The sequence below is a fragment of the Microcaecilia unicolor genome, chromosome 6 (genome assembly GCF_901765095.1).
Source record: "Microcaecilia unicolor chromosome 6, aMicUni1.1, whole genome shotgun sequence".
Classification (NCBI taxonomy): domain Eukaryota; kingdom Metazoa; phylum Chordata; class Amphibia; order Gymnophiona; family Siphonopidae; genus Microcaecilia; species Microcaecilia unicolor.
In genome coordinates this window covers 114,200,978-114,228,593 of record NC_044036.1, presented here as the reverse complement: position 1 = coordinate 114,228,593, position 27,616 = coordinate 114,200,978, and the positions used below count along the sequence as shown (strand labels likewise).

The window sequence follows — 27,616 nt, the reverse complement described above, 5'->3', positions numbered from 1 at the left end:
GCCCCCTGGTCTTTGTACTTTTTGAATGAGTGAAAAATCGATTCACCTCCACCCGTTCCATAACACTCAGGATTGTATACACTTCAGTCATAAACCCCTTGAGCTGTCTTTCTCCAAGCTGAAGAGCCCTAACCTCTTTAGCCTTTCCTCATATGGGAACAGTTCCATCCCCTCAATCATTTTGGTCACTCTTCTTTGAACCTTTTCTAATTCTGCTATATCTTTTTTGAGATACGGCAACCAGAATTGAATGCAATGCTCAAGATGAAAAGAGTGGAGGCATAAGAAGTGGAGGGACCACCGAGGATACATAGAAAATAGACTTACTCTTGCCTGAAGTCCAAGTGAAAAAAAATCCTGCTGTCACTGCTTTCTTAAGTTTTGGAAAAGAAGATTCAGAGGAACTACACGAATGGCCAAGACAACAAAAGACAAAGTCCCTAGAAATATCAAGATAAAGGTGAGTAAGGGGAAGAAGAGAAAGAAGATGCTTTTACATTTGGATCCCTCTTCTCCCAAATCTCTCCTAAGGTCAATGTCTCCAAATGGGTTTGTTTTACACATACCATGCTAGTAATGACTCCGACTCCTAAGTCTGGGTATGTGCAGTATGATCTCAGTTTCTCAAATTTACTGCTAACACTCACTGTAGCACATGCATCATGCCAAAATGATCTTCCCACATAAACCAGATGGTAAGGTGTTAAAATTTATTAAAATGGAAAAGATCAAATAACAATGCCTGACATGGCTACATTTCACCTATAAAAGGCTGTATCAGGGGCAAATAACTTGAACAAAAATAAATGAAATTAAAAAAAAATCATAAAAAACACTAATTATTAAACTTGAGGATTACAATACAGTTAATTTATAAGACAAATACAGTACAGAAACCTGTAACAACCAACTGATTACTTAAAAACACATAGATAAAAAGATCATAATGAACATGCATGTGTGTGCCTCAACCATTAAAACAATTGTTAGTACAATTAAAACAATGTGAGCTTAAAAGTATGGCAAAGTGTTGTGATTCGTTATACTGCTCCATAATAGTATGCATGTGTGGAACGACCTCCCAGTGAAGGTGGTGTGATGAGGACTGTATCTGAATTCAAGAAAGCATGGGGAAGGCATATGGAATCTCTTAGGGGGAGGAAGAGTTAGTGGATGAAATGGATGGGCCATATGGTCTTTATCTGCTGTCATTTTCTCTGTTTCTATATGTAGTTTTAAGATAGTGAATAAAAGAACCAGCTATGACACTTACCTAGAGGGAAAAATTGGAACACACTTCCCCTTGGAGCTAACAATAATAATAATAATAACAGATCTAAAAAAATATATGCAAAAGGTATTTATGTAGGTTAGGTACCAAAGAGAGACTGCCTCTATTTTAATATTCAAAATGTAGAGTTATAAGTTACTTATAGCCACATCAATTCTCCATCCAAACTCTCACAGGAAATCAACCAGGCTTGAGATCATCAGGCTTATAAATACTGGGTTAGGGTCAAAGGTCAATGTTTAGAGTCTTCAAGTAAAAAAAAACAATCATAATTTGAAAGGAACAAAATGTTTATAGAAAATGGAATTCCAGCTATGTAGTAAATAAAAACACTGATAAAACTGAAGAAAGATATTAAAAAAATGACTAACATTTAAAACTGATCATTTTTGTAACGTTTTCAAAAATGAAAAATAATGGCTGAAATCAAAAGAAGTAGAGAGGAAGTACAGATATTAAAGAAGAGTGGAAAGTCATGATTAAATATTATAAAGAACAATTGGAATTGGCTAAGAGGAAGTACTATACAACTAAACAGAATTGTTTAGATTAGTTAAACATCTGACAACTCCATTGATTAAACAACCAGATATAAGATGCTACAGCTCAAGATTTTGCTACTTTTTTCCAAGGTAAAATGCCAAAGATTATAGAAACAATTTCTGTGATCCAGCAGCATGAGATAGATGCATTCCTTTTTAAACAAACAGTAGAAGCTGACAGTCCCTGATGATCATTGTTGGGATACTTTTTTTTCAGTCACTAAACTTCAAATGGAAAAATATATAAAAAGATTTGCCAAGGGCAATTGTCTACTTGACCCATGCTCAGCATAGTTATTAAAAGATCTGTCTGATTCTTTGGTTAGAACTCTTATCATTACAAATAGGGACTTTTTCAGAATAGATGGGGAAAATTATTTTGGCCCCATTGCTAAAGAATTCCAACTTAGATAGGCATGAGTGCAGTAACTACCACCCGGTTGCCAATTTGCAAACAGTAAATAAAAGATGGAAGCCGTGGTAGCTGAACAACTTCAGGATTACCTGGAGTGTCATCAAAAACTAGACCCTATGCAATCAGGGTTTAGGTCACAATTTATTGAAGCAGTTTTGGCAGCTCTACTGACTGAAGCCAGGCCGGTTTTTGATAAAGGGACTCAAATATCTTTAATGCAATTGGACTTATCGGCGGCTTTTGATTTGATAGACCTTCAGGCTTATTTTCGAAAGAGAAGGGCATCCATCTTTCAACACAAATCGGGAGATGGGTGTCCTTCTCCCAGGGTCGCCCAAATCGGCATAATCGAAAGCCGATTTTGGGTGTCCTCAACTGCTTTCCGTCGTGGGGATGACCAAAGTTCACGAGGGCATGTCGGAAGTGTAGCGAAGGCGAAACTGGGGCGTGCCTGTCTGTTATATCATATGTTGGAAGAATCCAGCTGCAATACAGAGAAACATCTGGCAGTGAGTTTATTCATCAAAGCGTGGAATCCAGGGACATTCACCCTTCTTGCATAAATATGGAATTGATAAAAAATGTGTCCTCAACTGCTTTCCGTCGTGGGGATGACCAAAGTTCACGAGGGCATGTCGGAAGTGTAGCGAACTGGGGCGTGCCTGTCTGTCTGTCTGCCTGTCTTATCTAGATTGTAAGCTCTTTGAGCAGGGACTGTCTTTTTTGTGTATGGTGTACAGCACTGCGTATGCCTTGTAGCGCTATAGAAATGATAGTAGTAGCAGTGCCTAACACATGGGCATCCTCGACTAATAATGGAAAAAAGAAGGGCATCCCTGACGAGTACTTGGGGCGACTTTACTTAGTCCATGTTTTGTTACGACCAAGCCTCAAAAATGAAAATAAAATGATTTTTCTACCTTTGTTGTCTGGTGACTTTGTTTTTCTGATCATGCTGGCCCAGTATCTGATTCTGCTGCTCTCTATCTGTTCCCTTGACTCAGTTTCCAGGGCTTCCTTTCCATTTATTTCTTTTCTTTCCTCCTTTCTTCTTCATTTCTTGCCCTCCATAAGTAAAAGCTGGGTACTCTGCAGACTTGACTGTCCAGTGGATCCAGCTTCTGCCTATTTTCTCCATCCATGTGCAGTTTTTCTCCTCTCTTCCTTTCCCCTCATCTCATCTCCTTCCTCTCTCTTCCCTCCATGTCCATCATTTCTTCTCTCTCCCTTCCCTGTCCTCCATCCATGTCTAGCATTTCTCCTTTCTCCCCTCCATTCATGTTCATCTCACTTCCTCTCTCTTCCCTCCCCTCCATCCATGTCCAGCATTTCTTCTCTCTTTCCCTTCCCCTCCAGCCATGTGCATCTCCTTCCTGTCTTCCCTCCCCTTCATCCATGCCCAGAATTTCTCCTGCCCTCCCCTCCATCCATGTCCTGAAACTCTCCTCTCTTCCCTGCTCTCCCCTCCATCCATCCATGTCCAGCAACCCTCCTCTCTCTCCTGCCATCCCCTCCATCCACCCATGCCTAGGAACTCTCCCCTCGACTCCTTTCCATCCACCCATGTCCAGCAACTCTCCCCTGCCCTTCCCTCCATCCACCCATGTCCAGCTACTGTCCTCTCCCCTGCCCTCCATCCATCTATCCATCCATATCCAGCAATTCTCCTCTCTCCCCTGCCCCCCTCCATCCATCCATATCCAGCAATTCGCCTCTCTCCCCTGCCCTCCTCTCCATGTCCAGCAATTTCTTCTCTCTCCATGGGCCCTGCCCTCCCATCCATGTCCGTCGATGGCTTCGATGCTCCTCTCTCCCCTGCCCTCCCGCTCCCATGTCCTCCTGCCTGCCCTTTTCTCCCCCCATCCGTCTTTCTGCTCCTGCCACCCTGCGTGGTTTAAATCTTTTATTTATCTCCGTCGCAGCGGCCGCATCAGTGAAAGCCCTGCCCATCTCTAGCCTTCCCCTTGTTTCCTGTCAGTGTCCCGCCCTCGTGGAAAGAGGAAATGACTTCAGAAGAAGGCGGGACACTGATGGGAATGAAGGGAAGACTAGAGACGGGCAGGGCTTTCACTGCGGCTGCTGCGACGGAAGTAAATCAAAGATTTAAACCCCCCAGGGCGGCGGGAGGTGAGGTAAGCAGCATGGCTTGTGGCGCCCTCTTGCCATGCTTACCTCGCTTACCGCTGGGTTGTGCCGCCCCTGGGAGCCGGCTCGCCTGCCAGAACAACCGGCTCGCAAGAGCTTTAAAAATTTAACAGCCGGCTCCAGCACACCAGTAGATTTAGAACACTGCTTATAAATTTGCCCCCAGATTCTATTAAGGGCTCACAAATTTGTGCACTCAGTGGAGGTGGTAAAGATGAGGACAGTAACTGGATTCAAGAAAGCATGGGACAAGTAGAAAGGATCTCTGAGAGAGAGGACTGTAGAGCTTACTAGTTGGTGGGAATGGGAAGATTGGATAGGCCATATGGTCTTTATCTGCCATAATTCTGTGTTTCTATACAATTTGTAAAACAAAACGTGAAGTTAATTAAATCTTCAATGAATTTATATAGTACCTGAAAATATTTCTTCTTGTATTTTGTCTGTCATCAAATGAATGTCTGTCTATCAATCTATCTCAAATAAAATGATCAGATAGTGAGAAAAACAATAGTGAAGAAAAGGATATCAAATTCGATGTTTGATATCTTTTTTGCAACACATGCAAAAATGACTGGAACTGAAATGCCCTTAACAATATGTAAAACACATGTTGCCTGGAAAAGTATGCCCTGCCGCAATGACGCATACGTTTGGATATTGTATGATTCTCTTGGTTTACTGTTTAATATTTACTGATTTGATTGACTGCCTTTTGTTCAGAAACAGCAAACAGATGTATTACAAGCAGCTTAAGATAACAAAGAACATTTCAGCAAGACAGGACCCAAAAAAGCACGGGGTTAGGTATATATTCTAGAGTTATTTGGAATATGAAAATATTTAAGAAAGAACTACAAACAAATTTATTTGGGCAAGCTTATGGCAAGGAATTGGACATAGGAACTATATGTACCTTTTGGAATGAAGGTTCATATATTTTTGGAATGAAGGAGAACTGGTAGTTGCTGTTACTATTGTGTATGAACTGATGACATTGGGTTTCCTTTGTGATGACCAACTGAAATTTAATCTCCAAGTCACAAAAGTGGAACAATCTTGTTAATTTCAATTGAGAATGATAAGACACTTAAGGTCTGTTTTAACCAAATCAAATCTAGTAAAAGTGATACATGCACTAGTTACCAGTAGATTGGACTACTGAATTTCTCTTCTTCTAAAGAGACTACAGTTAGAACAAAATACTGCAGCTCACCTGCTTACAGGTAAAAACAAATTTGATCATATCACTCCTGTCTTGGCTGAGCTGCACTGATCGTGACTGAATAGATAAGGATGGGCTTGAGTGTAAATTTTAAGGGACTTCAACATTAGCTTCAGAACATTTAGTACAAAAAGAGTGCTGGTCAGCCTACTACAGTCTGTGCCCTGAGAATGGCAAGGACAAATCAAACTCGGGTATACATATAAAGTATCACATACCCTGTAAAATGAGTTTATCTTGTTAGGCAGACTGGATGGACCGTACATTTACTATGTTACTATGCACTGGCTGCCTGTACCAACCAAATCTATTTCAAGATTCTATGTTTGGTTTATAAAGCCTTTTGGCTGGATGTACCTGGTTACGTTACTGCATTAACCAACAAGTATGTTCCATCTATGGGAAATTACGATCTTCTCAATTAACCTTGTTAAACCTTCTCCCTTTGTCTATGATCAAGCTGACGTCTACTATGAACGAATATTTTCCTACACTGGACCTTTGCTTTGGAATCAGCTATCTGAGGATGTTAGAAGCCTGACCAACTATTTGCAGTTTTGTAAAGCTCTGAAATCTATATTCAGTGTTATACTTAGGGACTCATTTTCAAAAGAGAAAAACATCCGAAAAGTGTCATAAAGCAGCATTTAGATGAATTTCTTCTCAAAATGTCCAAATCTGTATTTTTGAAACCTATTTTGCAGACATTTATCTATGAAATTCATCTGCAGTGCGTCCAAATCACAAGGAGATGTGCCTTTGGGTGTAAATGCAGTATATCAGATGAATAAATCAAATTAAAATCAAATCCTGAAGATATAAAAGAAGAACTGAGCTTTAAGACAGATACTGTCAATGGGATATGGCAATATTTAAGACTAAAGCTGTCTGGCAGGATTGAATTTAATTGTAGTATTGTTTTGATAAGCAAATGGTATGGTTGAGGGGGATGCAGCTGGAACTTTGGAACTCCATTGTTGGGTCCCTCAAGATTCCATCTTGCTGCTGCTCTTGGTTAATGCATATTTGAGTCCTTTAGTTCCAGTGACAGTTTGGCTAAGTACCACGTGCATGCTGATGACATATAACTTTATCTACTGATGGCATCAGTACATTAAACTGATGCTTGGTGGTAGCGATGGCATGGCTGCAGGACCAACATTTAAAACTCAATCCTGCTAAAACAAATTTTATGGGTGAGTTGGTCTGATTGTCAACTTGCACTGCCTGATTCTTAAGTGTACAGTGGGCCACCCTAGCTCAGTTGTATATATGCAACCTGGGGGTGCAATTAGAACGATCTTTCAGTGGAAAGCCAGACTTTGGGTATAGTTTATGTGTCATTGGTTCAGCTGTGGATTTTACAGAAAGCTTGAGATTTTCTAGAAGAAAAAGCACTGGCAACAGTTGTACATGCAGGCACCACATCTTGAATAGACTCTGCTAATGCTCTGCTTCGTGGCTTTACTAAAAAAAAAAAAAATATATATATATATATATTGTAGAGGCCGGTTTAGAATACAGCCGCCAGGTTCCAAACACGTAAGAAATCATATGGTCCTGTGTTACTCATCCTTAGGAATCTCATTGGTTTCCAGGGGATTTCAGAATCAAATACAAAGTTCTTTGGTGTTTAAATCTCTTCTCCAGTCGGGCCTTGGTCTGAGAGACGTAGCCTAGAGGAAGGGTAAAATGAGTACGTTCTAAACTGCTAAATCTGTTCTTGGATATTAAAGGGCCTCCTTAATCTTTGTCACAAAGCAATTAAAATGACACTTTGGAGTTCTTTTGTGTGCACTGAACTCCCGTGGGGTGATTCCTAGATTGGCTAAAGTGCCCTTTGCACCAAATGTGTATGTTGGTCTGATATAAGTAGTGCTTCTGTTCTTCAGTGTTTATAAATTGTAAATGTAGGTATTTATTTTCCAACGAATTAGCGGTTCTTTGAGAGTGCATCAGTGCATCAGTGCTGGGTATCTTTGCCAGTAATATCAAATGCATACTTTTTCTACAGCTGAGGAGAATCCAAGGCAAGCAAGGGGAGAGATTTAATTCAAGTTAATTTGGGCATTTATAGTCCGCATAACCGTTAAGTTCTAGGTGCAGTACAATCAACTGAGAATCCACAATAAAATGGTCATTTTACAGGGAACTGAAAGAGTGCCATAATAACATGAGTTAACATTAAACAGTCATAACTGAACTGAAAGAGTATATTGGATAAACACCTATTTAACTTTTTTGCAGTAGGGATGCACTATCTGTATTTATCAGTTAAAACCTAAAATCAGAAGCCGTATATAAAAGGCATCACATGGAATACATATATACTGTAATCCCAAAATAGACTGCATTCTTAAAATCACATTGAACTAGTCCTAAACAGAAAGAGATTCTTTTTCCCTTGCTAAGCACTGTGGCTGCCTGTCCATGTCCTTGGCTGGTCCTGGATCTCTTGGCACCTGCTGACTGAAGGCTCTTTATCTCACTCTCTCTCCCTTAAGAATATTCTATACACATGCCAGGAGTTCCCCCCCGAGACACAAGAACATGATCTGTGAGTACTGAGTTACCAGAGCAGCCCCCCAGCAGTACGCTGGTACAGCTTTGGGTCTCTCGGTGCAGCAGCATAGTTCCAAGCCCCGAGGAAAGAACGACATGGAGTTCCTGGGAGCCCATTTAGCCTTCCGATCACGTTGGTACAAGATGGACAATGATCTTTGCAAGCACAGCATGTCTTTCATCCTGCACAAGGCCATCCACACGGACTTCTTTGAGAGTTATCTGTATCTGCTAGAGAAATATCCGTTAGGTGAGAACCTTTCACTGTTGCTGTGCAGAGCCATTCCGCTTGCATTACTACTACTACTTATCATTTCTAAAATGCTACTAGATGTACGTAGCGCTGCATTACAGATATAATTTAAATACACTCTAATTGTGGATTGTATTTAAATTATATCTTTTGTGATTATTTCATCCTCTACCCATACATTGTTTCTATAATAAATTAAACACTGTCATTGGTCACCATGCCGGCTGAATATCAGGCCAAAGATGCACACAGTTTCCTTGCAGGGGATTGCAGCTTTTGCCAATGGCTTTAGAGGGAAATTCATTAAGCGGCATTATGGCCTTAATGTGCATTAAAGGAATTAGCATGCACTAAGGGGGCCCTTTTACAAAGCTGCAGGAGGACTAATGCGTAGGTAGCACATGTCAAAGCACTATCGCAAGGGTAGCGCATGCGCCTGGCGGTAATTCCAAATTTGGCATGGTTACTGCCAATGCCAGTCTTAGGCAGGGGCGACAGGGGCAGTCGCAAGGGCCCCGCGCTCCTAGGGGCCCCACATCTCTGGCACATCTGTCCTCCTGTCTCAGAACACCTCCCTGCTCCGTACCTGAACGTGCTTCCATATTTCAGAAGAGAGCATCAGGCAGCAGCAGTGATTTTCATATCCCATCAGCTGACGAGCCCAGAGCCTCCTCACTGCTGTGTCCCACTCCCTTTTGATGTCACTTCCTGCTTCTGCAAGGGTGGGATGCAGCATCGAGGAGGCTCTGCGCTCGGTAGCTGACAGGATATGAAAATCACTACCGCTGTCTTCTGCTCTCTTATAAAACATGGTGGATGCACATCAAGGTATGGGGTAAGTTGGGGTTCAAGAGCTCTAAACCTCCTTTTAAACTCTGATAAATTATGGCTTATGGTGGCAGGCGCAGGCGGGTGGGGGCCCGACTGGACTGGTCTGTACAGTGCCCCGCAATTGCTAAGACCGACCCTGGTTACTGCACAAGCCCTTATCACTAAGTCAATGGCTGGTGGTAAGGGATCAGGCTGTAAATAGGTGTACGCTAGTTTTCATTTTTGCGCACGCCCATTTCCCGGTGCATTAAAAAATGTCCTTTTTCCCAGCTGCAGTAAAAAGTGGCCCAGCGTGTGCCCAAAAGATGTGCCCACACTACCGTAGGCCACTTTTTACCACTGCTGTGTAAAAAGACCCCTTAGCACATGCTAATTCCCTTAATGCATGTTGAGGTGCATTAAGGCCATAACACTGCTGGATGAATTCATCAAATTCCCCCTTAATTTCTGGCAACTTTGGAAAGGGGGAAAAATTCCACAGAAAATATTTTGCAAGCAACTGTTTTGTGTTAATATTGCAGCAATATCATTTTAGCTAAACCCTTAAATCTGAACTGAATCTAGAAATATTGCCATGGTGGGATAAACATTGTTCTGTAGCAAATAGAGCTATTGCCCTCCAGAATCTCATTAAATCGACAATTTCCTGTTAGTATTTTTTTACTATTACCTAAGTAGAATGTTTTGTACAATTCCAAATTTTCTGTTGCTACTGAATTAACATTATTTTAAATTATACTTAGAGCTTGTATTCATAGGTGTTTATAAATTGTGCATATAGGTGTTTATTTTCCAGCTAAGTAGTGGGGTTTTGAGGGTACAAAAATGTGTGCTTATTGGCGTTTTCACAGCATAGTAGTAATGCTTTTCTGGTGGAATCAAAAATGTGCGTTTGTATCACCTAGGAATCATCCATGCTGTAAAGGTACAAAACTGAGTGGAGGATATAAGACAATGTTCAAAGCACACAAGTGAAAGATGGAGTCAACCCTCACACTTTTATGCAAAAATAAAGGAGGAAAAAGACCTCATAATATTGTGGCAATCCTGGAAAAGGAAACCTGCTTCAGCTTTAGCGGTTATCATTGTACGCAGTAAAAAATGATTAATCATGGGTCTCAAAAAACCTCCTTTGTGCAAAACATCTTCAATTTCATAGTCCCAAAAAACAAGCACTTGTCAAGAAAAATATATAATGAAATATTAATGAAAGGAGGTTTTTTGACACCCATGATTAATCATTTTTTACTGCGTACAATGATAACCGCTAAAGCTGAAGCAGGGTTCCTTTTCAAGGATTGCCACAGCATTTTGAGGTCTTTTTCCTCCTTTATTTTTGGATAAAAGCGTAAGGGTTGACTCCATCTTTCACTTGTGTACTTTGTGTGCTTTGAACATTTTCATATTGTTGGAAGTAAAGAGGATCTGAGGTTGATTTTCACTTTCTGAGGATATAAGAGTGGTGTGGTAGCCGTGTTAGTCCACTTTTAAAGGTAATCAATAGAAATCAAACAAAATAAAACATGGAAAAGAAAATAAGATGATACCTTTTTTATTGGACATAACTTAATACATTTCTTGATTAGCTTTCGAAGGTTGCCCTTCTTCGTCAGCTCTGACGAAGAAGGGCAACCTTCGAAAGCTAATCAAGAAATGTATTAAGTTATGTCTACTACTACTACTACTATTTAGCATTTCTATAGCGCTACAAGGCATACGCAGCGCTGCACAAACATAGAAGAAAGACAGTCCCTGCTCAAAGAGCTTACAATCTAATAGACAAAAAATAAATAAAGTAAGCAAATCAAATCAATTAATGTGAACGGGAAGGAAGAGAGGAGGGTAGGTGGAGGCGAGTGGTTACAAGTGGTTACGAGTCAAAAGCAATGTTAAAGAGGTGGGCTTTCAGTCTAGATTTAAAGGTGGCCAAGGATGGGGCAAGACGTAGGGGCTCAGGAAGTTTATTCCAGGCGTAGGGTGCAGCGAGACAGAAGGCGCGAAGTCTGGAGTTGGCAGTAGTGGAGAAGGGAACAGATAAGAAGGATTTATCCATGGAGTGGAGTGCACGGGAAGGGGTGTAGGGAAGGACGAGTGTGGAGAGATACTGGGGAGCAGCAGAGTGAGTACATTTATAGGTTAGTAGAAGAAGTTTGAACAGGATGCGAAAACGGATAGGGAGCCAGTGAAGGGTCTTGAGTAGAGGGGTAGTATGAGTAAAGCGACCCTGGCGGAAGATGAGACGGGCAGCAGAGTTTTGAACCGACTGGAGAGGTGACTAAGTGGGAGGCCAGCAAGAAGCAGATTGCAGTAGTCTAAACGAGAGGTGACAAGGGTGTGGATGAGGGTTTTGGTAGAGTGCTCGGAAAGAAAGGGGCGGATTTTACGGATGTTGTAAAGAATCACCTGTCCAGTAAAAAAGGTATCATCTTATTTTCTTTTCCATGTTTTATTTTGTCTGAGGATATAAGACAAACCAGGGGAGGGGCGAGAGAGTACTAATGAAAGGGGTGTTTTCCCAGTGTTAATCCAACAAACCCCTACATTAATTATTTTTGCATTGGGGATGCTTTATCAGTGTTTATCAGTTAATATCTAAAATTGGAAGCCCTCAATATACTGCATCAGTATCTCCTGTTGACTGTCACAGTGATCTGGAAGCATCTTTCTGTGAAACACAGCAAACTAAGCAGGGTTTTCAGTACCTGTGAAAAAGGCAGTCCTTTGAGCTTAATTTGTCAGCATGGAAGCTGAGAGAAGGAGAATGGGGATCTGATGTCTGCTTCTAGGTTTCCTGTATGTTTCTAATGAGATGGCAAAGGCTGAATGCTCCAGCGAGGTGAGTGAAAAGACGGGGCAGGTGTTGAATCCTGTTCTTCCGATGTCCACTCACAGCTTTTGCACCTGCTCCAGTTCAGTGACATGTGATTTTGTTTACTTTATCAATTAGTGGCAATTCTCTTCATTTCATTAACTTGTAGTGAAACTATATACCTTAACTAGTGAAGTTATTGATGGGGAAATGCAGTTTTATGCCAGAGCAAAGAATTTTTACCAGGATGTGCCAGCGACTGAAGAGGGCATGATGGGCAATTTCCTGGAGCTTTCGGACATAGATCTAGAATCCTCAAAAGAATTTCTGAGGAGGCTTGTAGGGGTAAGTCTCAGTTTATGCTGCCTATAGATACACCTACCTACTGACATTTTTAGTGTTATTAGTATAGTGTATACACCTTTCGTACATCAATCACAATTACTTCTATCCCACAAGTTCCCTAAAAAATGAGTTCAATGTGGTGTACAATCTAAAAGATACTGGACAGCCCCAGGATTTACAGGATAACAGGTTAACAAGAACACAAAAAAGAATTCCAATACAAATCTGCATTATTTACTACTACTACTACTATTAAACTTTTCTATAGTGCTACTAGACTTACGCAGCGCTATACAAATTAACATAAAAAGACAGTCCCTGCTCAACAGGGACTTTTTTTATTTATTAAAAAAAACTCAAAAATATACATTTTGAGAGCCTTTCTAAATCTTCCATATAAATAAAGACAAGGAATTCCACCACAGTGGGGATAGATAGGAAAACATTCCATTACATATAAATTACCCATTTTGGGCTAGGAAATTGCAGTATCAAAGCCAACCTACTAGCTGAAGTCAGATTCCTATAAGATAAATGAATTAAATTAGCCAAAAGCATTGGTAAAAAGCCATAGAGAATTTTTTTAAAAAGTCATTGAACAGAGCTTAAAAATCATTCACTCTTTCACCAGAAGCCAATGGAGCTTCATCAGTGAAGGGGAAGCAGATTCATATCTTGAAGAACTAAATATCAGACGAACAGCCATATTTTGGAGTGTCTGTAATTCTCACAGAAGACGCTCATTTAAACCCACATAAAAGGAGTTGCAATAATCAAAGTGCGATACAATAAGAGACTGAACTAGCAGCTTACAGGCTGTGAAATTAAAACAAGATCTAATTCTTCACAACTTCCTTAGAATAAACAACCCTGTGTGTCAGTAGTTTAATCTGGGGTTCAGATGTTAAATTCTCCTCAAAGATGACCCCAACAATTTTGAGTTGTTTTCCCAAATGAAATAAACTTCCCTTTATCACTAAATATGTTTCCAGAAATGGGTTATGTGAATTTCCTAACACCAAAAATTTGGTTTTATCATTGTGTAATTTAACTTAAAAGCAACTGCCCACAAAGAAAGAATTTCAAATTCTTCATCAGTTAGCCCAGAAATTGATGAAAGTGTTTTATCAAGAGGAAAAAAGCTGGTCATCATCAGCATAAATATAAGAAAGAAATCCTGCTGATGCCAGTTGAACTGCCAGCTGAGACATAAATAGGTTGATAGATTGAATAATATGGGGGAAAGACGTTTGCCCTGAGGGATGCCACATCAGCATCTTTTGGTGTTTTCAACGCAGTATATAATCTGTTGGCAAATCAGTGCCTTTTCAGTGTTATCCATTCAGGAGTGAATTCTATAAATTGTGCCTAACAAATCAGAGCCAAAACCTCCCACTTAAGTGCTATTCTATAAGCCGTGCCTAAAGTTAGGCACAGTTTATAGAATAGCATTCTAGTGGAAATGGATGCACCTAAATTTACATACGGAAATCCCCTATTCTATAATTGCACACGTAACTCCCAAACCACCCATGACCCTCCCATTTCTGTGTCTCCTTTTTTTGGGATGCGCCTAAATTTACATGTGTACATTTTAATTGATTCCAATTAGTGCCAATAATTGCATGTTAAAAAGCCAATTATGGCACTAATTGGCTTGTTATTCAATTAAATTGTATGCACAAATTGGGTGTGCACCCATATTTGCACATATAGAAGTATTGGCGACTTTTATAGAATTACGGGGCCAATGTGTGCCTCTGGTAAATTAGCACTTTTTCAGTGTAATCAATGCAATGTGCACTTCTTTGGTAAATTAATGTTTTTTTTTCAGAGCTATGGGTGCAGTGTGTTATTCCTTGGTAAGTCAGCATCTTTTTAGTGTTATCATAAGTACATAACTATTGCCATACTGGGACAGACTGAAGGTCCATCAAGCCCAGAATCCTGTTTCCAACAGTGTCTTTTCCAGGTTACAAGTACCTGGCAAGATCCCAAAACAGTACAATTCATTTTATGCTGCTTATCCTAGAAATAAGCAATGGATTTTCTCCGTGTCCATTTTAATAATGGCTTATGGACTTCTTTTAGGAAGCTATCCAAACCTTTTTTTTAAACCCAGCTAAGCTAACTGCTTTTACTACATTCTCTGGCAACAAATTCCAGAGTTTTATCATTGCATTGTACATTCTTCAGGAAATGTGGAGCCTTGTCAGTATTATCAGTGCAGTTTATGCTCCTCTGCTCTATCAGTCAGTAGTGAAATTGAGGAATATTTGGCAGCAGTTACAGTAAGGCTATAGCTTTATGTAGCACCCTCTTGCAGGGCATCCCTGGGTCAGGGGCCAACCTGGCAAAAGTCCCTTTCAGATAGGCCCTGCTGGACCTTGAATGCTTGAAAAAGACTGCACAAAGGGCCTTCAAGACTGGAATAAGAATCGATTCTTTATTCAAAGACCTAACAAGGACAGTGTTTTGGCATCACAATGCCTGCGTCAAGGTCACATATGAAAAACAGAGATCCAACTAATGTCATTTGAATGCAGTCCAAGTCAAACCGGCTTGAATCAACTCACAGTGCTTCGCAACTGTAATTGCCAAAAATGGCTCCAGGTGCCTCTCAGTTGCTGGACCACTTCCTCCTTGGGCCAGCAGTTCTGTGTGCCTCTCATCCACTGGACCCCTTTCACTAAAGGCTGTCCAGACTTCTTCTGCCTGAGCTCTTTCATTGTTCTGCTACCTCTCAGCCCTATTATACCCTGGGTCAATCCAACATATATCTGTGGTCATCTGTCAATAGCTCAAAATTTTAGAGGAAAGGTCTTCTCCCTTGGTAGTAGTTTCATAGCGAAGGAACTCTAGCTCTTACTGTCATTCTCAATTATTCTAGCTGACTGAGTTCTCTTAGCCAAAAAGCTAAGCATCAAACAAGACAACATAGAAACCTTGTACAAATTATCTCCTACAGTAGCCTTTTTTTCACTCAGTGGGAAACCTAGCTGATCTGGGCTTTACTGCTATCCTTTTGGTTGGGGTGAAGCACTCACCAGTGTTTCTACAGCTGCAAACTCAATTTGCAACCTACAGTTTGGGAAGCTCTGATCTAATCTGAGTACAGCAGGTGTCTGATCCCCTACTAGTAGCTTGTATTCAATTGCAGGAGTTTGCAACTCCTGTCTGCATGTGTTTGAAGTTTATTCCAGCTAAATAATAATTCTTTCTTTCACCTCCCCAAAATTGGATATATTTTTGGAAGAAAAGAACATGAGTTGGTGTGATACTCAAGACAGATATTAGAAGAAAGGGTTGATCAACAGACTTTAGCTAAACCATTGTAGCTGGGACAGGGTAGGATGATTTTTCATCATGCTGCAGAATTTAGTTATAAAGTATGGCAACCTTTTTGCCTTCCTCTGGATTATGAAATAGAGTTTTCTGGCAAAAAGTACAAAGACTAGGGAACACTCAATGAAGCTACATAGAAATATTTTTAAAGCAAATAGGAGGAAATATTTTTTCACTCAACGAATAGTTAAGCTCTGGAACTGGTTACCAAAGGATGTGGTAACAGTGTTAGCATATCTGGGTTTTAAAAGGTTTGCATACATTCCTGGAGGAAAAGTCCAAAGTCTACTATTGAGACAGCATGGGGAAGCCACTGCTTGCCCTGGGATCAGTATCATGGAATGTTGCTTCTATTTGGGTTTCTGCCAGGTACTTGTGACCTGGATCGGCCACTGTTGGAAACAGGATACTGGGCTAGATGGACCATTGGTCTGACCTAGTATGGCTATTCTTATGTTCTTATTGCTGTTATTATAGGAAACTAAAGGTTGGGAAAGTGTCTGGAGGATCTTCCTAAGTATATTATGAGCATTAGAAGAAGGGTGTGCAGGGGAAATATTTTCATGATGTTTTTCTAGGGTTACCAGCTGGTTCCAGGCCATGGAGGACAGATTGTGCCAGTCCTGTTTTACTTCCATTGCTTTTAAAGGAAGTGAAACCTGGACTGGCTCAATCTGTCCTCCATGGCCTGTCCTCCATGACCCACTTGAGGCTTAGCTGTTTCATCTACATTCTTGGCCAGGGAAGGTCCTGATGCTGCTAGAGATATTCACATGAAATGCAAAGGTGTTGGGCCTGATATTCAGCCAGTGGTGCTGTCTGCCACCGGCGTTAAACCCGGATATTCAATGCCAGGCCATTTTTGGCAACCGGCATTGAATACCGGGTTTATTTTGGCTGCTAAAATGTTAACTGGCTATGCCGATATTCAGTGCTACCTGGTTAACTTTTTAGCGGTTAAAAGTTAGGCCTGCTAATTAAGAGGACTATTTAAATAGTTTTGAATATTGGGGGGGGGGGGGGGGGGTCTGTTTTATTATTTCTTCCATCTATAATGGGCCAGTATCATAGGAGTCAACTTTTAAAAATTATTGGGGGTGCTAAGCCCAATGGAAATAACCCCTCCCTGGACACATACAAGGAATTTTCTCAATATAGGGGGTGCTCAAGCACCCACAGCACCCACAGAGTCGGCTCCAATGGTCAGTATTCTCATCGTTCCTGTAGGTTTCACTTCATGACTGAAAAATGTTAGCTGTGGTGTTTTCTGATATATGAAAATAAATTTTTGTTAAATAACCTTTACTTATGCAACAACAAAAAAAAAACATTTCTGTGAGCAGCACAATGCTAAGAAGTGATCTGGAAACCTGTTTGTTATTGCCAGGGTCCCGGGAAAGCAAGAACTGACTTTGCTCTGGACTGCGGCTCTGGGATCGGAAGGGTCAGCAAGAACGTTCTGCTGCCTGTTTTCAGTAACATTGAACTGGTGGATATGATGGAGCCTTTCCTAGAGGAAGCACAAAGCTACCTAGAGGAAGAAGCTGACAGAGTGGAAAGATTATATTGTTACCGTTTGCAAGACTTCAGCCCAGCTATAGGGAAATATGATGTTATCTGGATTCAGTGGGTTGCTGGTAAGGTTGGGTTCATTGCTATTCATAGATTTTTGTTGCCAGCTAAGAATATAAATGCAACAGTGGTCTCTAATGGGAATTGTGTGGCCATACCATGGGGGTTACATGTAAGTGAATGTGAGTCCTGGTAGATGGGGGACATAGAATGTCCCAAGGCCCTTGCTGCCTGACTTGTAAAATACCAAAAATAAAGTCCACACCACTGACAAGGACAAGTCCGCAGGCTACATGGTTTTTTTTTCATTTTTTAAAAATAAAATTCAGATTTATTTTAGTGAAAACCGCCAAATGTAATAGTGCATGCTAGAGAATGACATGGGGACAAAGTTTGTCCCCATCTTCGCAGGTTCTGTCTCCATCCCCGCCCCATCCCCGCAGTCCCTGTCTCTGTCCCCGCTCCGTCCCCGCATGTTCTGTCTCTGTCCCCATGGGCTCTGTCCTCATCTGCAGAAGCCTCGAACAATTAAGATTTTGTATTTAAATCTTTTTATTAAAGTATATAAAGGAATAATATGCTGTGCAATTATTGTGTATAAATTACAAATAGAAAACAATAATAATAGTGAGCAGCTATAATAACCCATCTCATCACCACCTTCTACCCTTCCAACCCCAACAATAGCTGATTACTACTACCCCAAGGAATCCTAATCCACCCTGTTAAAATGTCCAGGGATATAAAGTACAACCCGATCTGTACACCCTAGAGGGGAGAAATACGCCCTATGAAGCATTGTCTAGCTCTCCTGTCTTCCACAATCCTTCCTTCAATAGAAGATGTCTTCTTTGCTAGTTGTGGCCAGCATGTTTGCTTGTTTTTCCAAAAAGTCAAAATATCGTTGTCTGCATCACTCAAACATAAATAACAGTCCAGTTCATTAACAGACTTCAAAGTAGAAAATGACATAGGGACAAAGTTTGTCCCCATTCTTGTGGGCTCTGTCCCCATCCCTGCCCCATCCTTGTGGGCTCTGTCCCTGTCCCTGTGGGATCTGTCCTTGCAAGCTCTGTCCCTGTCCCCATCTCCACGGTTACTGCGGGTCCCCGTCCCCGTGTCATTCTCTAGTGCATGCAGAAAAGACACCACCAAAACACTACTGGTTCAAAAAGGGAAAAATAGCCCAGATTAGTTCCTTTAAATCAAAGTCCTATTTAAAGTTCACTTTAATCAAGCAAGTACTTCTTACTGCTTTTGTATTCAGGCTGACTACTTCCTGGATCCTCACTATGCCAGCCTGCACACAGACTGGCTCTTCTCCTCTTCACATAGGTCCTGGGTTGTCTTGCTCTGAAAGGCATTCAAAAATGAATACAACTCAACATATTCTCCAAACCTCTCACTATTACTTAGTCAAGTGGTTTACTGTGCATATGCTCTGGAATCCACATAATAATCCCACAAAATTACTCTCCTCAAATAGGTACTTTTGGGAAAAAGCACAAGGGAAGAAACACAAAATTCCCCAAATCTCCCTGTACCTCCTTATTGCCTCAGGAAACACCAGAGTTAAGTGTGTCACAGATCAGCATGGACTTCCCAGGGTATTTTCTAGGATGCATTTTCTTGATCCTACAAACCCCCTTGGCTATACCAAAACAAGTGGACATGGTCTGGGTTCCTCTGTACCTCTTGCTGCAAACTCAATTGATGAAAACCAGCTGGATATAAAAAATGCTACCCCAGATCTCCTCAAGGTGGTTTCTCCTTTCAAGTTTCAAGTTTATTTAGGACTTCCTATCCCACCCATTAAGTATGTATCTGAGCAGCTTACATTCTAAAGTACAAGATTAGTAATAAGACAGACAATTACAAAACATGGCAGAAAGGAAAGGAGGGTAGAAATACAATGTAGATAGGATAGGAGGGTGGGGGAAAGGGCGAGGGTGGGGAAAAGGGTGAGGAGATATTTCACAACTGTACTGTTAATCAGTCTGATCCCTTTAGGGATGGAGAGGGATTATAAATAAGTGTCTATTAAAAGGGAAGTCTTCAGTTTTGCTTTGAATGTCGGAAGCGATGTGTGATTGTGAAGTGATTGTGGCAGTTTGTTCCAGTGTTCTGGACCTTGGACTGAGAAGATTGTTTTCCAAATGTGTTCATGCCTAGTTTCCTGAAAGGATGGTGTTATTAATAGATTTTGGGAGGAGGATCTGAGAGATTGTTGATTTGCATATGGAGTCAGTAAGTGTGCGGTTCACCAGATGAATGAGTTTTGTAGACCAATAATAAAGCCTTGTATATGATGTGGTAGGATAAGGGTAGTCAGTGTGCTGCTTTCAGTAGTGGAGTAACATGATCTTATTTCTCTTTGCTCGTGATTAGTTTAATAATTGTGTTTTGCACAAATTGTAGTCATCTGATGTCTATCAATTTAAGGCCGGTGTTAAGTAAGTTACAGTAATCCAGTTTGTTGATTACAAAGGAGTGGACGAGAGTATTGCACACCGCTTGATCTAGAAACGAAGAAATAAAGCATATTTGTCTAAGTTTCTAGTAACAGCTCTTAGTTACATTGGAAATCTGAAGTTGAAAAGAGACTGCTTCATCCAGAATGATCCCCAGAACATTTGGGTTCTGTATTTGTAAAACAATAGAAGTATTTAGAATGATGGGATGTGCAAGGGTTCTGTTCGATGAATTAGAGATGTGGATGCATTTTGATTTTGCAAGAGTAAGAATCAGCTTGTTTTGCTCTAACCAGTTAGTGATCTGGGTTAAGGTACATTTAAGGTTGCAAATCATCTGTATGTCTGTTGAATCAATGTGATGTAACAGTTGGATATCATCTGCATACACATATGGTGTAAACCCAAGAGACTGAGCAAGTGTAAGAAGTGGTGCCAAGTAGATGTTGAATAGCATGGGTGATAAAATTGATCCCTGTGGTACTCCAGAGTCAGGTGTGAATGGCATAGGTTTTTTTCCTTGGTATTGAACAATGGACGAGTGGTGTGTAAGATATGATTCGAACCAAGTAAGTGCCAAATCCTGGATTCCTATTTGATGTAACCTTGTTAGAAATACGCTATGGTCCACTAGATCAAATGCAGCTGATAGCTCAAATGACAAAAGAAGAGTTGATTTGTTTTGCTTTAATTGTCTGCAAATAGTCGTGGTAATCCATAGCAAAGCAGATTCATTACTGTGATAAGGTCGGAAACTTGTTTGCTTTGGATGTAACGTATTTGTTTTTGTTAGGAAGTCCTGTAGTTGGTGTTGGATTATTTTCTCTACAATTTTGATCAAATATGGGAGATTGCAAATAGGGTAGTAGTTGTTTACATCAGACATGTGCTTAGTCAAATCTTTTGTTTTTGGTCTTAATATGGCTTGCTTCCAGTCCTCTGGAACTCTTCTGGTAGAAAATGATTCTATCCAGTGCTTTTTTGTGCCGGTACGCAACGGTACGGCATACCGGCACCTTTTTCTCCTCCTGTCCTCCCCTCCCATTATTTCCAGCGATTCTCCGCCTCTCTCCTGCCCTCCCATCAACGTGCAGTGATTTTCTGTCCCTCCCCTGCCCTCACCTCTCCCATATCCAGCGATTCTTCGTCCCCCAGCCGTCCTCCTTCACTGCCTGCCAGCCAGCGTCGGACTCAGAGGCAAACGGTGCAGGCAGCGATTGGCTGGCAGCATCGTAGCTTCCCTATGCAAGTCCTGCCTATGCGTAAACAGGAAGTTGTAGGCGGGACTTGCAGAGGGAAGCTATGACGCTGCCAGCCAATCGCTGCCTGCACCGTTCGCCTCTGAGTCCGACGCTGACTGGCAGGCAGTGAAGGTAGGGTTATCATATGGCTCCAGAAAAAGGAGGATGGATTGAGCCAGCCGGGTTTTACTTCCATTGCTTTCAATGGAAGTAATTGAGCCAGCTGGGTTTTACTTCCATTGCTTTCAATGGAAAGCAATGGAAGTAAAACCCGGCTGGCTCAATCCGTCCTCCTTTTTCTGGAGCCATATGGTAACCCTAGTGGGAGATGTACTGGAAGTGGAACTGTAAAGAGAGGAAGGGGGCTAGGAAGAGGTAAAGGGACGAAACTCTACCAGAACTAGACAAAACCGAACTCTCTACACTTGACTGCTCCATTCACTCTGTCACTAATGAATGTTAACGCACTACCACTTTATTTCTCATGCCGGAAATGAACTGATTGTCTAACTTACTCTATAATTTACTCTATCATTTATGAACTTTAATGCAATACCACTTTGTATTTCTCATTCCGGAAATGGCGATCGCAATTAAGGCATAATGTAAGCCACATTGAGCCCGCAAAAAGGTGGTAAAATGTGGGATACAAATGCAACAAGTAAATAAATAAATAATGACAATGGTCACTGAAAGGCACAGAGAATTCTACTATGAAAGGCTTGAAGAGGCAGAAAGTTCTTTTTGGACATTTTTCTCTTTCAAAAATGAGCCCCAAAGTGTGTAGAGGTATGCTGAGGGAGATGGGGTTTATGCAGTAATACAGAGTATATAGAGATGAGGAGAATACAGTAATACAAAGTGTATACAGAGGTGAGCTGAGGTGTGTACAATACTACAAAGTATGCTACAGGGAAAAAATGTTTTCTGCAGTACGTAGTTTCCTTAAACTTTCTGTATGGAAAATAATCTGGGAATACTGTATGGTTTTCATTTTGAGACATGTCCAGTTGTCCATTGCTTTGATGCTTTATTTTTGCTTAGGATGCCCTGCTTGAAGAGAAGGGCCTAATGCAGTCTAAAGGAAGTTGCGGGTAGTAATGGACTCTGTTATATCATATGTTGGAAGAATCCAGCTGCAATACAGAGAAACATCTGGCAGTGAGTTTATTCATCAAAGCGTGGAATCCAGGGACATTCACCCTTCTTGCATAAATATGGAATTGATAAAAAATGATCTTGTCTGGCTTTGTGACAGACCCTGGGGAACTCCTCTCCTCCCCTTCCCACTGGCTTTTGATACCTCTAAAGTCAATGCAGACTGAGGCAGACTGGTGAAAGTTTCCTTTGATTTTGCTCTCTCAGCGGATGAAAAGAATCCTCTTACTAATTCAGCTTAGGCTCTTCTTTACACATAAATCACATATATATTTTCAGACAGAGATAATATTTCTTATATTTCATGCTTTCTCTAAATGTGGGTTATAAAACTAACATTTCCGTAACTCACTGTTGTTTTTTAATTAGGCATTTATTCAATGCACTTACTCAGGACACCTAAAAGTCTATTATATATATGTTGTATTGAGTGCATGACATGATGATTTCAGAGAAGCCACAGATTAAAGGCAGAGTTATGGAGGTGAGGTTTTAAGATGGTGATTGAAAGAGGAGAGAAGGAAATAATTTTGAATGTCAGAGGTGAGACAATTCCAGAAATGAAGTATCAGGAAAGAAAATGCTTGAAAACAGGGCAATAGTATTGGGTATTAGCTGACTAGAGGAGAGGTGGTTGATGGGCTTGGAAGTGGTGAATGATGAAGGGACAAGAATGTGGATAAATTTGTAGGTAAACCTGAGTATTTGGATGTGACACCATAGATTCATTAGAAGCCAGAATAGTGATACCCATGAACAGTGAGGTTGCTGAAGAATATGGTTGAGTAGTCAAGTTTAGACTGATCAAAGGGGATAAAGACAGGAGATAGAAAATCCATCAGGTAAACTATTACAATAGCCAGGTCTGGTGATGAAAAGATCTCAGAAGAGACAGTGGCACTTGAATACAAGGAAGACTTCTAATTTTATGGAAAATAAAATGGGAAAAACATATAGAATCTGGGAACATTCACCCTTCTTGCTGAGTTGAGGGCTAAGAGATTAATAGAGTTACATGATGTAAAGATCATGTGAAAGGAAGGGATCAAAAGAAGGTAAGAGGTAATGATCAATTAACAGAGGACCATGGGATAGATATCTTGCCTCACCAATCTACTACATTTCTTTGAAGGGGTGAACAAACGTGGATAAAGGTGAGCCGGTTGATATTGTGTATCTGGATTTTCAGAAGGCATTTGACAAAGTACCTCATGAAAGACTCCAGAGGAAATTGGAGAGTCATGGGATAGGAGGTAGTGTTCTATTGTGGATTAAAAACTGGTTAAAAGAAAACAGAGAGTAGGGTTAAATGGTCAGTATTCTCAATGAAGAAGGGTAGTTAGTGGGTTTCCCCAGGGCTCTGTGCTGGGACCGCTGCTTTTTAACATATTTATAAATGACCTAGAGATGGGAGTAACTAGTGAGGTAATTAAATTTGCTGATGACACAAAGTTATTCAAAGTCATTAAATCGTGGGAGGATTGTGAAAAATAACAAGAGGACCTTGGGAGACTGGGTGTCTAAATGGCAGATGACATTTAATGTGAGCAAGTGCAAAGTGATGCATGTGGGAAAGAGGAACCTGAATTATAGCTATGTCATGCAAGGTTCCATGTTAGGAGTCACGGACCAAGAAAGGGATCTAGGTGTCGTCATTGATGATATGTTGAAACCTTCTGCTCAGTGTACTGCGGTGGCTAAGAAACCAAATAGAATGTTAGGTATTATTAGGAAAGAATGGAAAAAAAATGAGGACATTATAATGCCTTTGTATCGATCCATGGTGCGACCGCATCGTGAATATTGTGTTAAATTCTGGTCGCTGCATCTCAAAAAAGGTTAGAAAAGGTGCAGAGAAGGGCCACGAAAATGATAATGGGGATGGGATGACTTTCCTATGAGGAAAGGCTAAAGTGGCTAGGGCTCTTCAGCTTGGAGAAAAGGCGGCTGAGGGGAGATATGATAGAGGTCTATAAAATAATGAGTGGAGTTGAACGGGTAGATGTGAAGTGTCTGTTTACACTTTCCAAAAATACTAGGACTAGGGGGCATGCGATGAAGCTACAATGTAATAAATTTAAAATGAATTGGAGAAAATTTTTCTTCACTCAACGTGTAATTAAACTCTGGAATTCGTTGCCAGAGAATGTGGTAAAGGCAGTTAGCTTAGCGGAGTTTAAAAAAGGTTTGGACGGCTTCCTAAAGGAAAAGTCCATAGACCTTTATTAAATGGACTTGGGGAAAATCCACTATTTCTGGGATAAGCAGTATAAAATGTTTAGTACTTTTTTGGGGATCTTGCCAGGTATTTGTGACCTGGATTGGCCACTGTTGGAAACAGGATGCTGGGCTTGATGGACCTTTGGTCTTTCCCAGTATGGCAATACTTATGTACTATATAAGAAAGTTGTGAGCCACCAGGAAAGAAAATCTTTGTATTGGATGCACTTGAAAACAGAAAATTGTAGATGGACAGCACTTTATTCATTAATTCCCTTTCATGATCTCAGAGCTATGGTATAACACCATGGAAGTCATCTTAGAAGCACCTACACATGGAAATAGCAGCATTTACTCTTATAGATTGGCTATATATACAAACAACAATTTGAGAAAGTTGAGATGTAAAGCTTTTGGGGGCATAGTCTAGGCATAATATGGGTGGACCAAAAAATTGTATATGCATTTCTTTATCTACAATAGGAATACATGTATGTTTTAAAAATTTCCCCATTGGCTCTTCTACTGGCTCCGAGGCTTGTAGGTTGTACCAAAGTTTCAGCAATGCATTAAAATTAGTGATAGTGTGCTGTTCTCGGCAAAGTGTAGAGTAGCTTCAACAGCTAGCTTAAACCATTGCCAAATAGAAGCTTTACCTTTATTGTAGTACTCAGAATAAACAAAGAAAATCCAATTTACATTTCAGTCGCTTAAACAGAATTGTTGCTTTCTGCACAGAGTCTGCATCTAACCACTCCAGAGGCAAGGGGTTGGCCAGAACCTCAGCCCAGCTGAGAGAAAAAGCTGTAACTCTCAAAGGAAATAAAGGAGAGAAACTTAGGGTAAATAAAAGGGGACTAACTTGGTGAGATGATGAAAAATATTTGATTGAATTATAGTAAATTAAGGAGCGATCAGCCCCTAGAAAGCTGCTTATCACAAAAGCATGCAAGGTAGGCTGGGCTCTCTCACACATCCTGCAAGAGTTGGCCCTAGCTCAGAGCTAATGACCAATAGGGAAAGCTCACAAGGAGACAATCACAGGAACTACAAACTATAGAAGGGGGTGAGGGAGCCCCAGTACACAGTAATGTCTATTACAGAGACAGTGCAATAAAATACAATTAATACTCATATTAAATATATATAACAATGCACCCTGCCTCCATGAATATGAGGCTAATCCTTATCAAAAGCAACCTTTTAATTCAACACAATCCAACAGAGTATAGATTAAATCAAGAGATATTCTGTTGCTGCATTGTTGAATTGTGTTGAATTAAAAGGTTACCTGGGATACGGATTAGCATAATAATTACGTCCCTGCACAATTAAATATTTTGTCCTTTTTATTGGATCCATGAATATGAGGGCAGAACAGATAGGGAGGTAATAGTGCTTAACTTCCTGTTTTTTTTTTTTAGCTCAAAATATTACATTTTACCTTTTGGGGCTTTTCTTCTTAATTGGTGTCACTTCTATGCATATTTTTCTGAAATGGGACTTCTGACCTGGACATTCCAGTTCTTGCCTTGACATATTCTGTAAAATGGAGCTTCATGGCTATTAACAGCTCTTCTGTATTTCAGTATTGTAAATAATATCCTCTCTGTATCTCAGTATTGAATTATACTATGAAGGTAATTCTATAATTGTGTGCCTGCAGTTAGGCGTGCATGAATAGTGCCTTAGTGCTTAGGGCACACTTATGCACACACTTGCTCTAAGCACTAATCTTTAAGGGGCACATAAATGGCATCTGTGCGAGGAGGGGTATATACGTGGGCAGAGCGTTGGGGGAGGGCGGTATCTACATAGGAGGTAGTAAGGGTTCTGGCAGTAAATGGCCACATGCCAATTTTTTAATTAGCACATGGCTCTTTATTGCCTCTTTAAAAAATCCTTTTACCCGCAGCGATAAAAGGTGTCTTTGGTGTGCAGCAATCCCATGTGCTGACGCCATCGCTGGCCACCTTATATGGCTGCTTTGTGAAAGGGATCCTTAAGCTTTTAAGTTTGACTGAAAATAGAGCCTAAATGTAGGCACTCAGCATTTTTATGAATATCGGGCCCTGTAAATTTAGGAGTTTATTTTTAATCTAATTAGAGGATCTGTGAGGGTACAAAAATTGGTGCATATCGGTGTTTTCACACCTCTGTCAAGTTAGAGTCGTCAGTACAGAACACAAGACAAACCAAGGAGGGGGGGGGGGGGGGGGGGGAGGAGAAAATATTGGGGGAAATGGTGTGTTTTTTTTTCTTTTTTGATTGGATGTTTTTGATCAATGTTTATACGTTAAAATTTATAATAAGAAGCTCCACTTATACCACATTAGAGGGTAAATCGGCATCTCTATGTAACTTCCATCTACTTTATTACCTTATTATGGACCTTATTCTTTTAGTTCTTGCCTTCCTCTTATTCCCTTTCTTAGGATTTATTTGCTGCCCTGGTTTTCTCTTTTTGTCTCATAGGCTATTTGACAGATAAAAACCTCTTGGAGTTCCTGATCAGATGCAAATTTGGACTGCGGGATAATGGCATTATTGTTCTGAAAGACAATGTGGCTCGAGAGGGCTGTATGCTGGACATCTTGGACAGCAGTGTAACTAGAGACCTGCACATTCTTCACAGTATCATAGAAAAGAGTGGACTGCGAATCCTTTGTGAGGAGAAACAGGAAGGCTTCCCCGAGTTCTGTGTTCCTGTCTGGATGATTGCAATGCAGTAAGAACAGCATATGTCAAGGATCATGTGACTGACACACAGGAAAACTCCAGGGCTTCATTTACACCAGGGGTTCTCAACCCATTCCTCGGGACACATCCAGCTGGTCAGGTTTTCGGGGTATCCACAATGAATATGCATGAGATAAAATTGTATACACTACCTCCATGTATCTCAAGCATATTTATTGTGGGTATCCTGAAAACCTGAGTAGTAGATGTGTCTCAAGAACTGGGGTTAAGAACACATTCTTCTAATCTGGTAGTGCAGTGGTTCTCAAACCTGGCCCTGTAGGCATCCCAGCCAGTCACACTTGCAAGATACCCACAATGAATATTCATGAGAGAGATTTGCATGTACTGCCTCCACTACATGCAAATCTATCTCATGAATATTCATTGAATAATATTGAAAATTAAGTAACTATTTATTTATGACTTTAATTTATTTATATCATGTTACA

General features: G+C 40.6%; 1 protein-coding gene across 1 annotated transcript; it reads left to right on the top strand.

The window, feature by feature from the left end:
- The first annotated feature begins 8,276 nt into the window (after positions 1 to 8,276).
- METTL11B (methyltransferase like 11B) lies at positions 8,277 to 27,251 on the top strand. The gene is made up of 4 exons (XM_030207269.1): positions 8,277 to 8,430; positions 12,243 to 12,418; positions 17,151 to 17,400; positions 26,901 to 27,251. Exons 1-4 carry the CDS (start codon positions 8,277 to 8,279, stop codon positions 27,155 to 27,157), a joined length of 837 nt encoding a protein of 278 aa, XP_030063129.1. The 3' UTR covers positions 27,158 to 27,251.
- Positions 27,252 to 27,616: the final 365 nt, after the last annotated feature.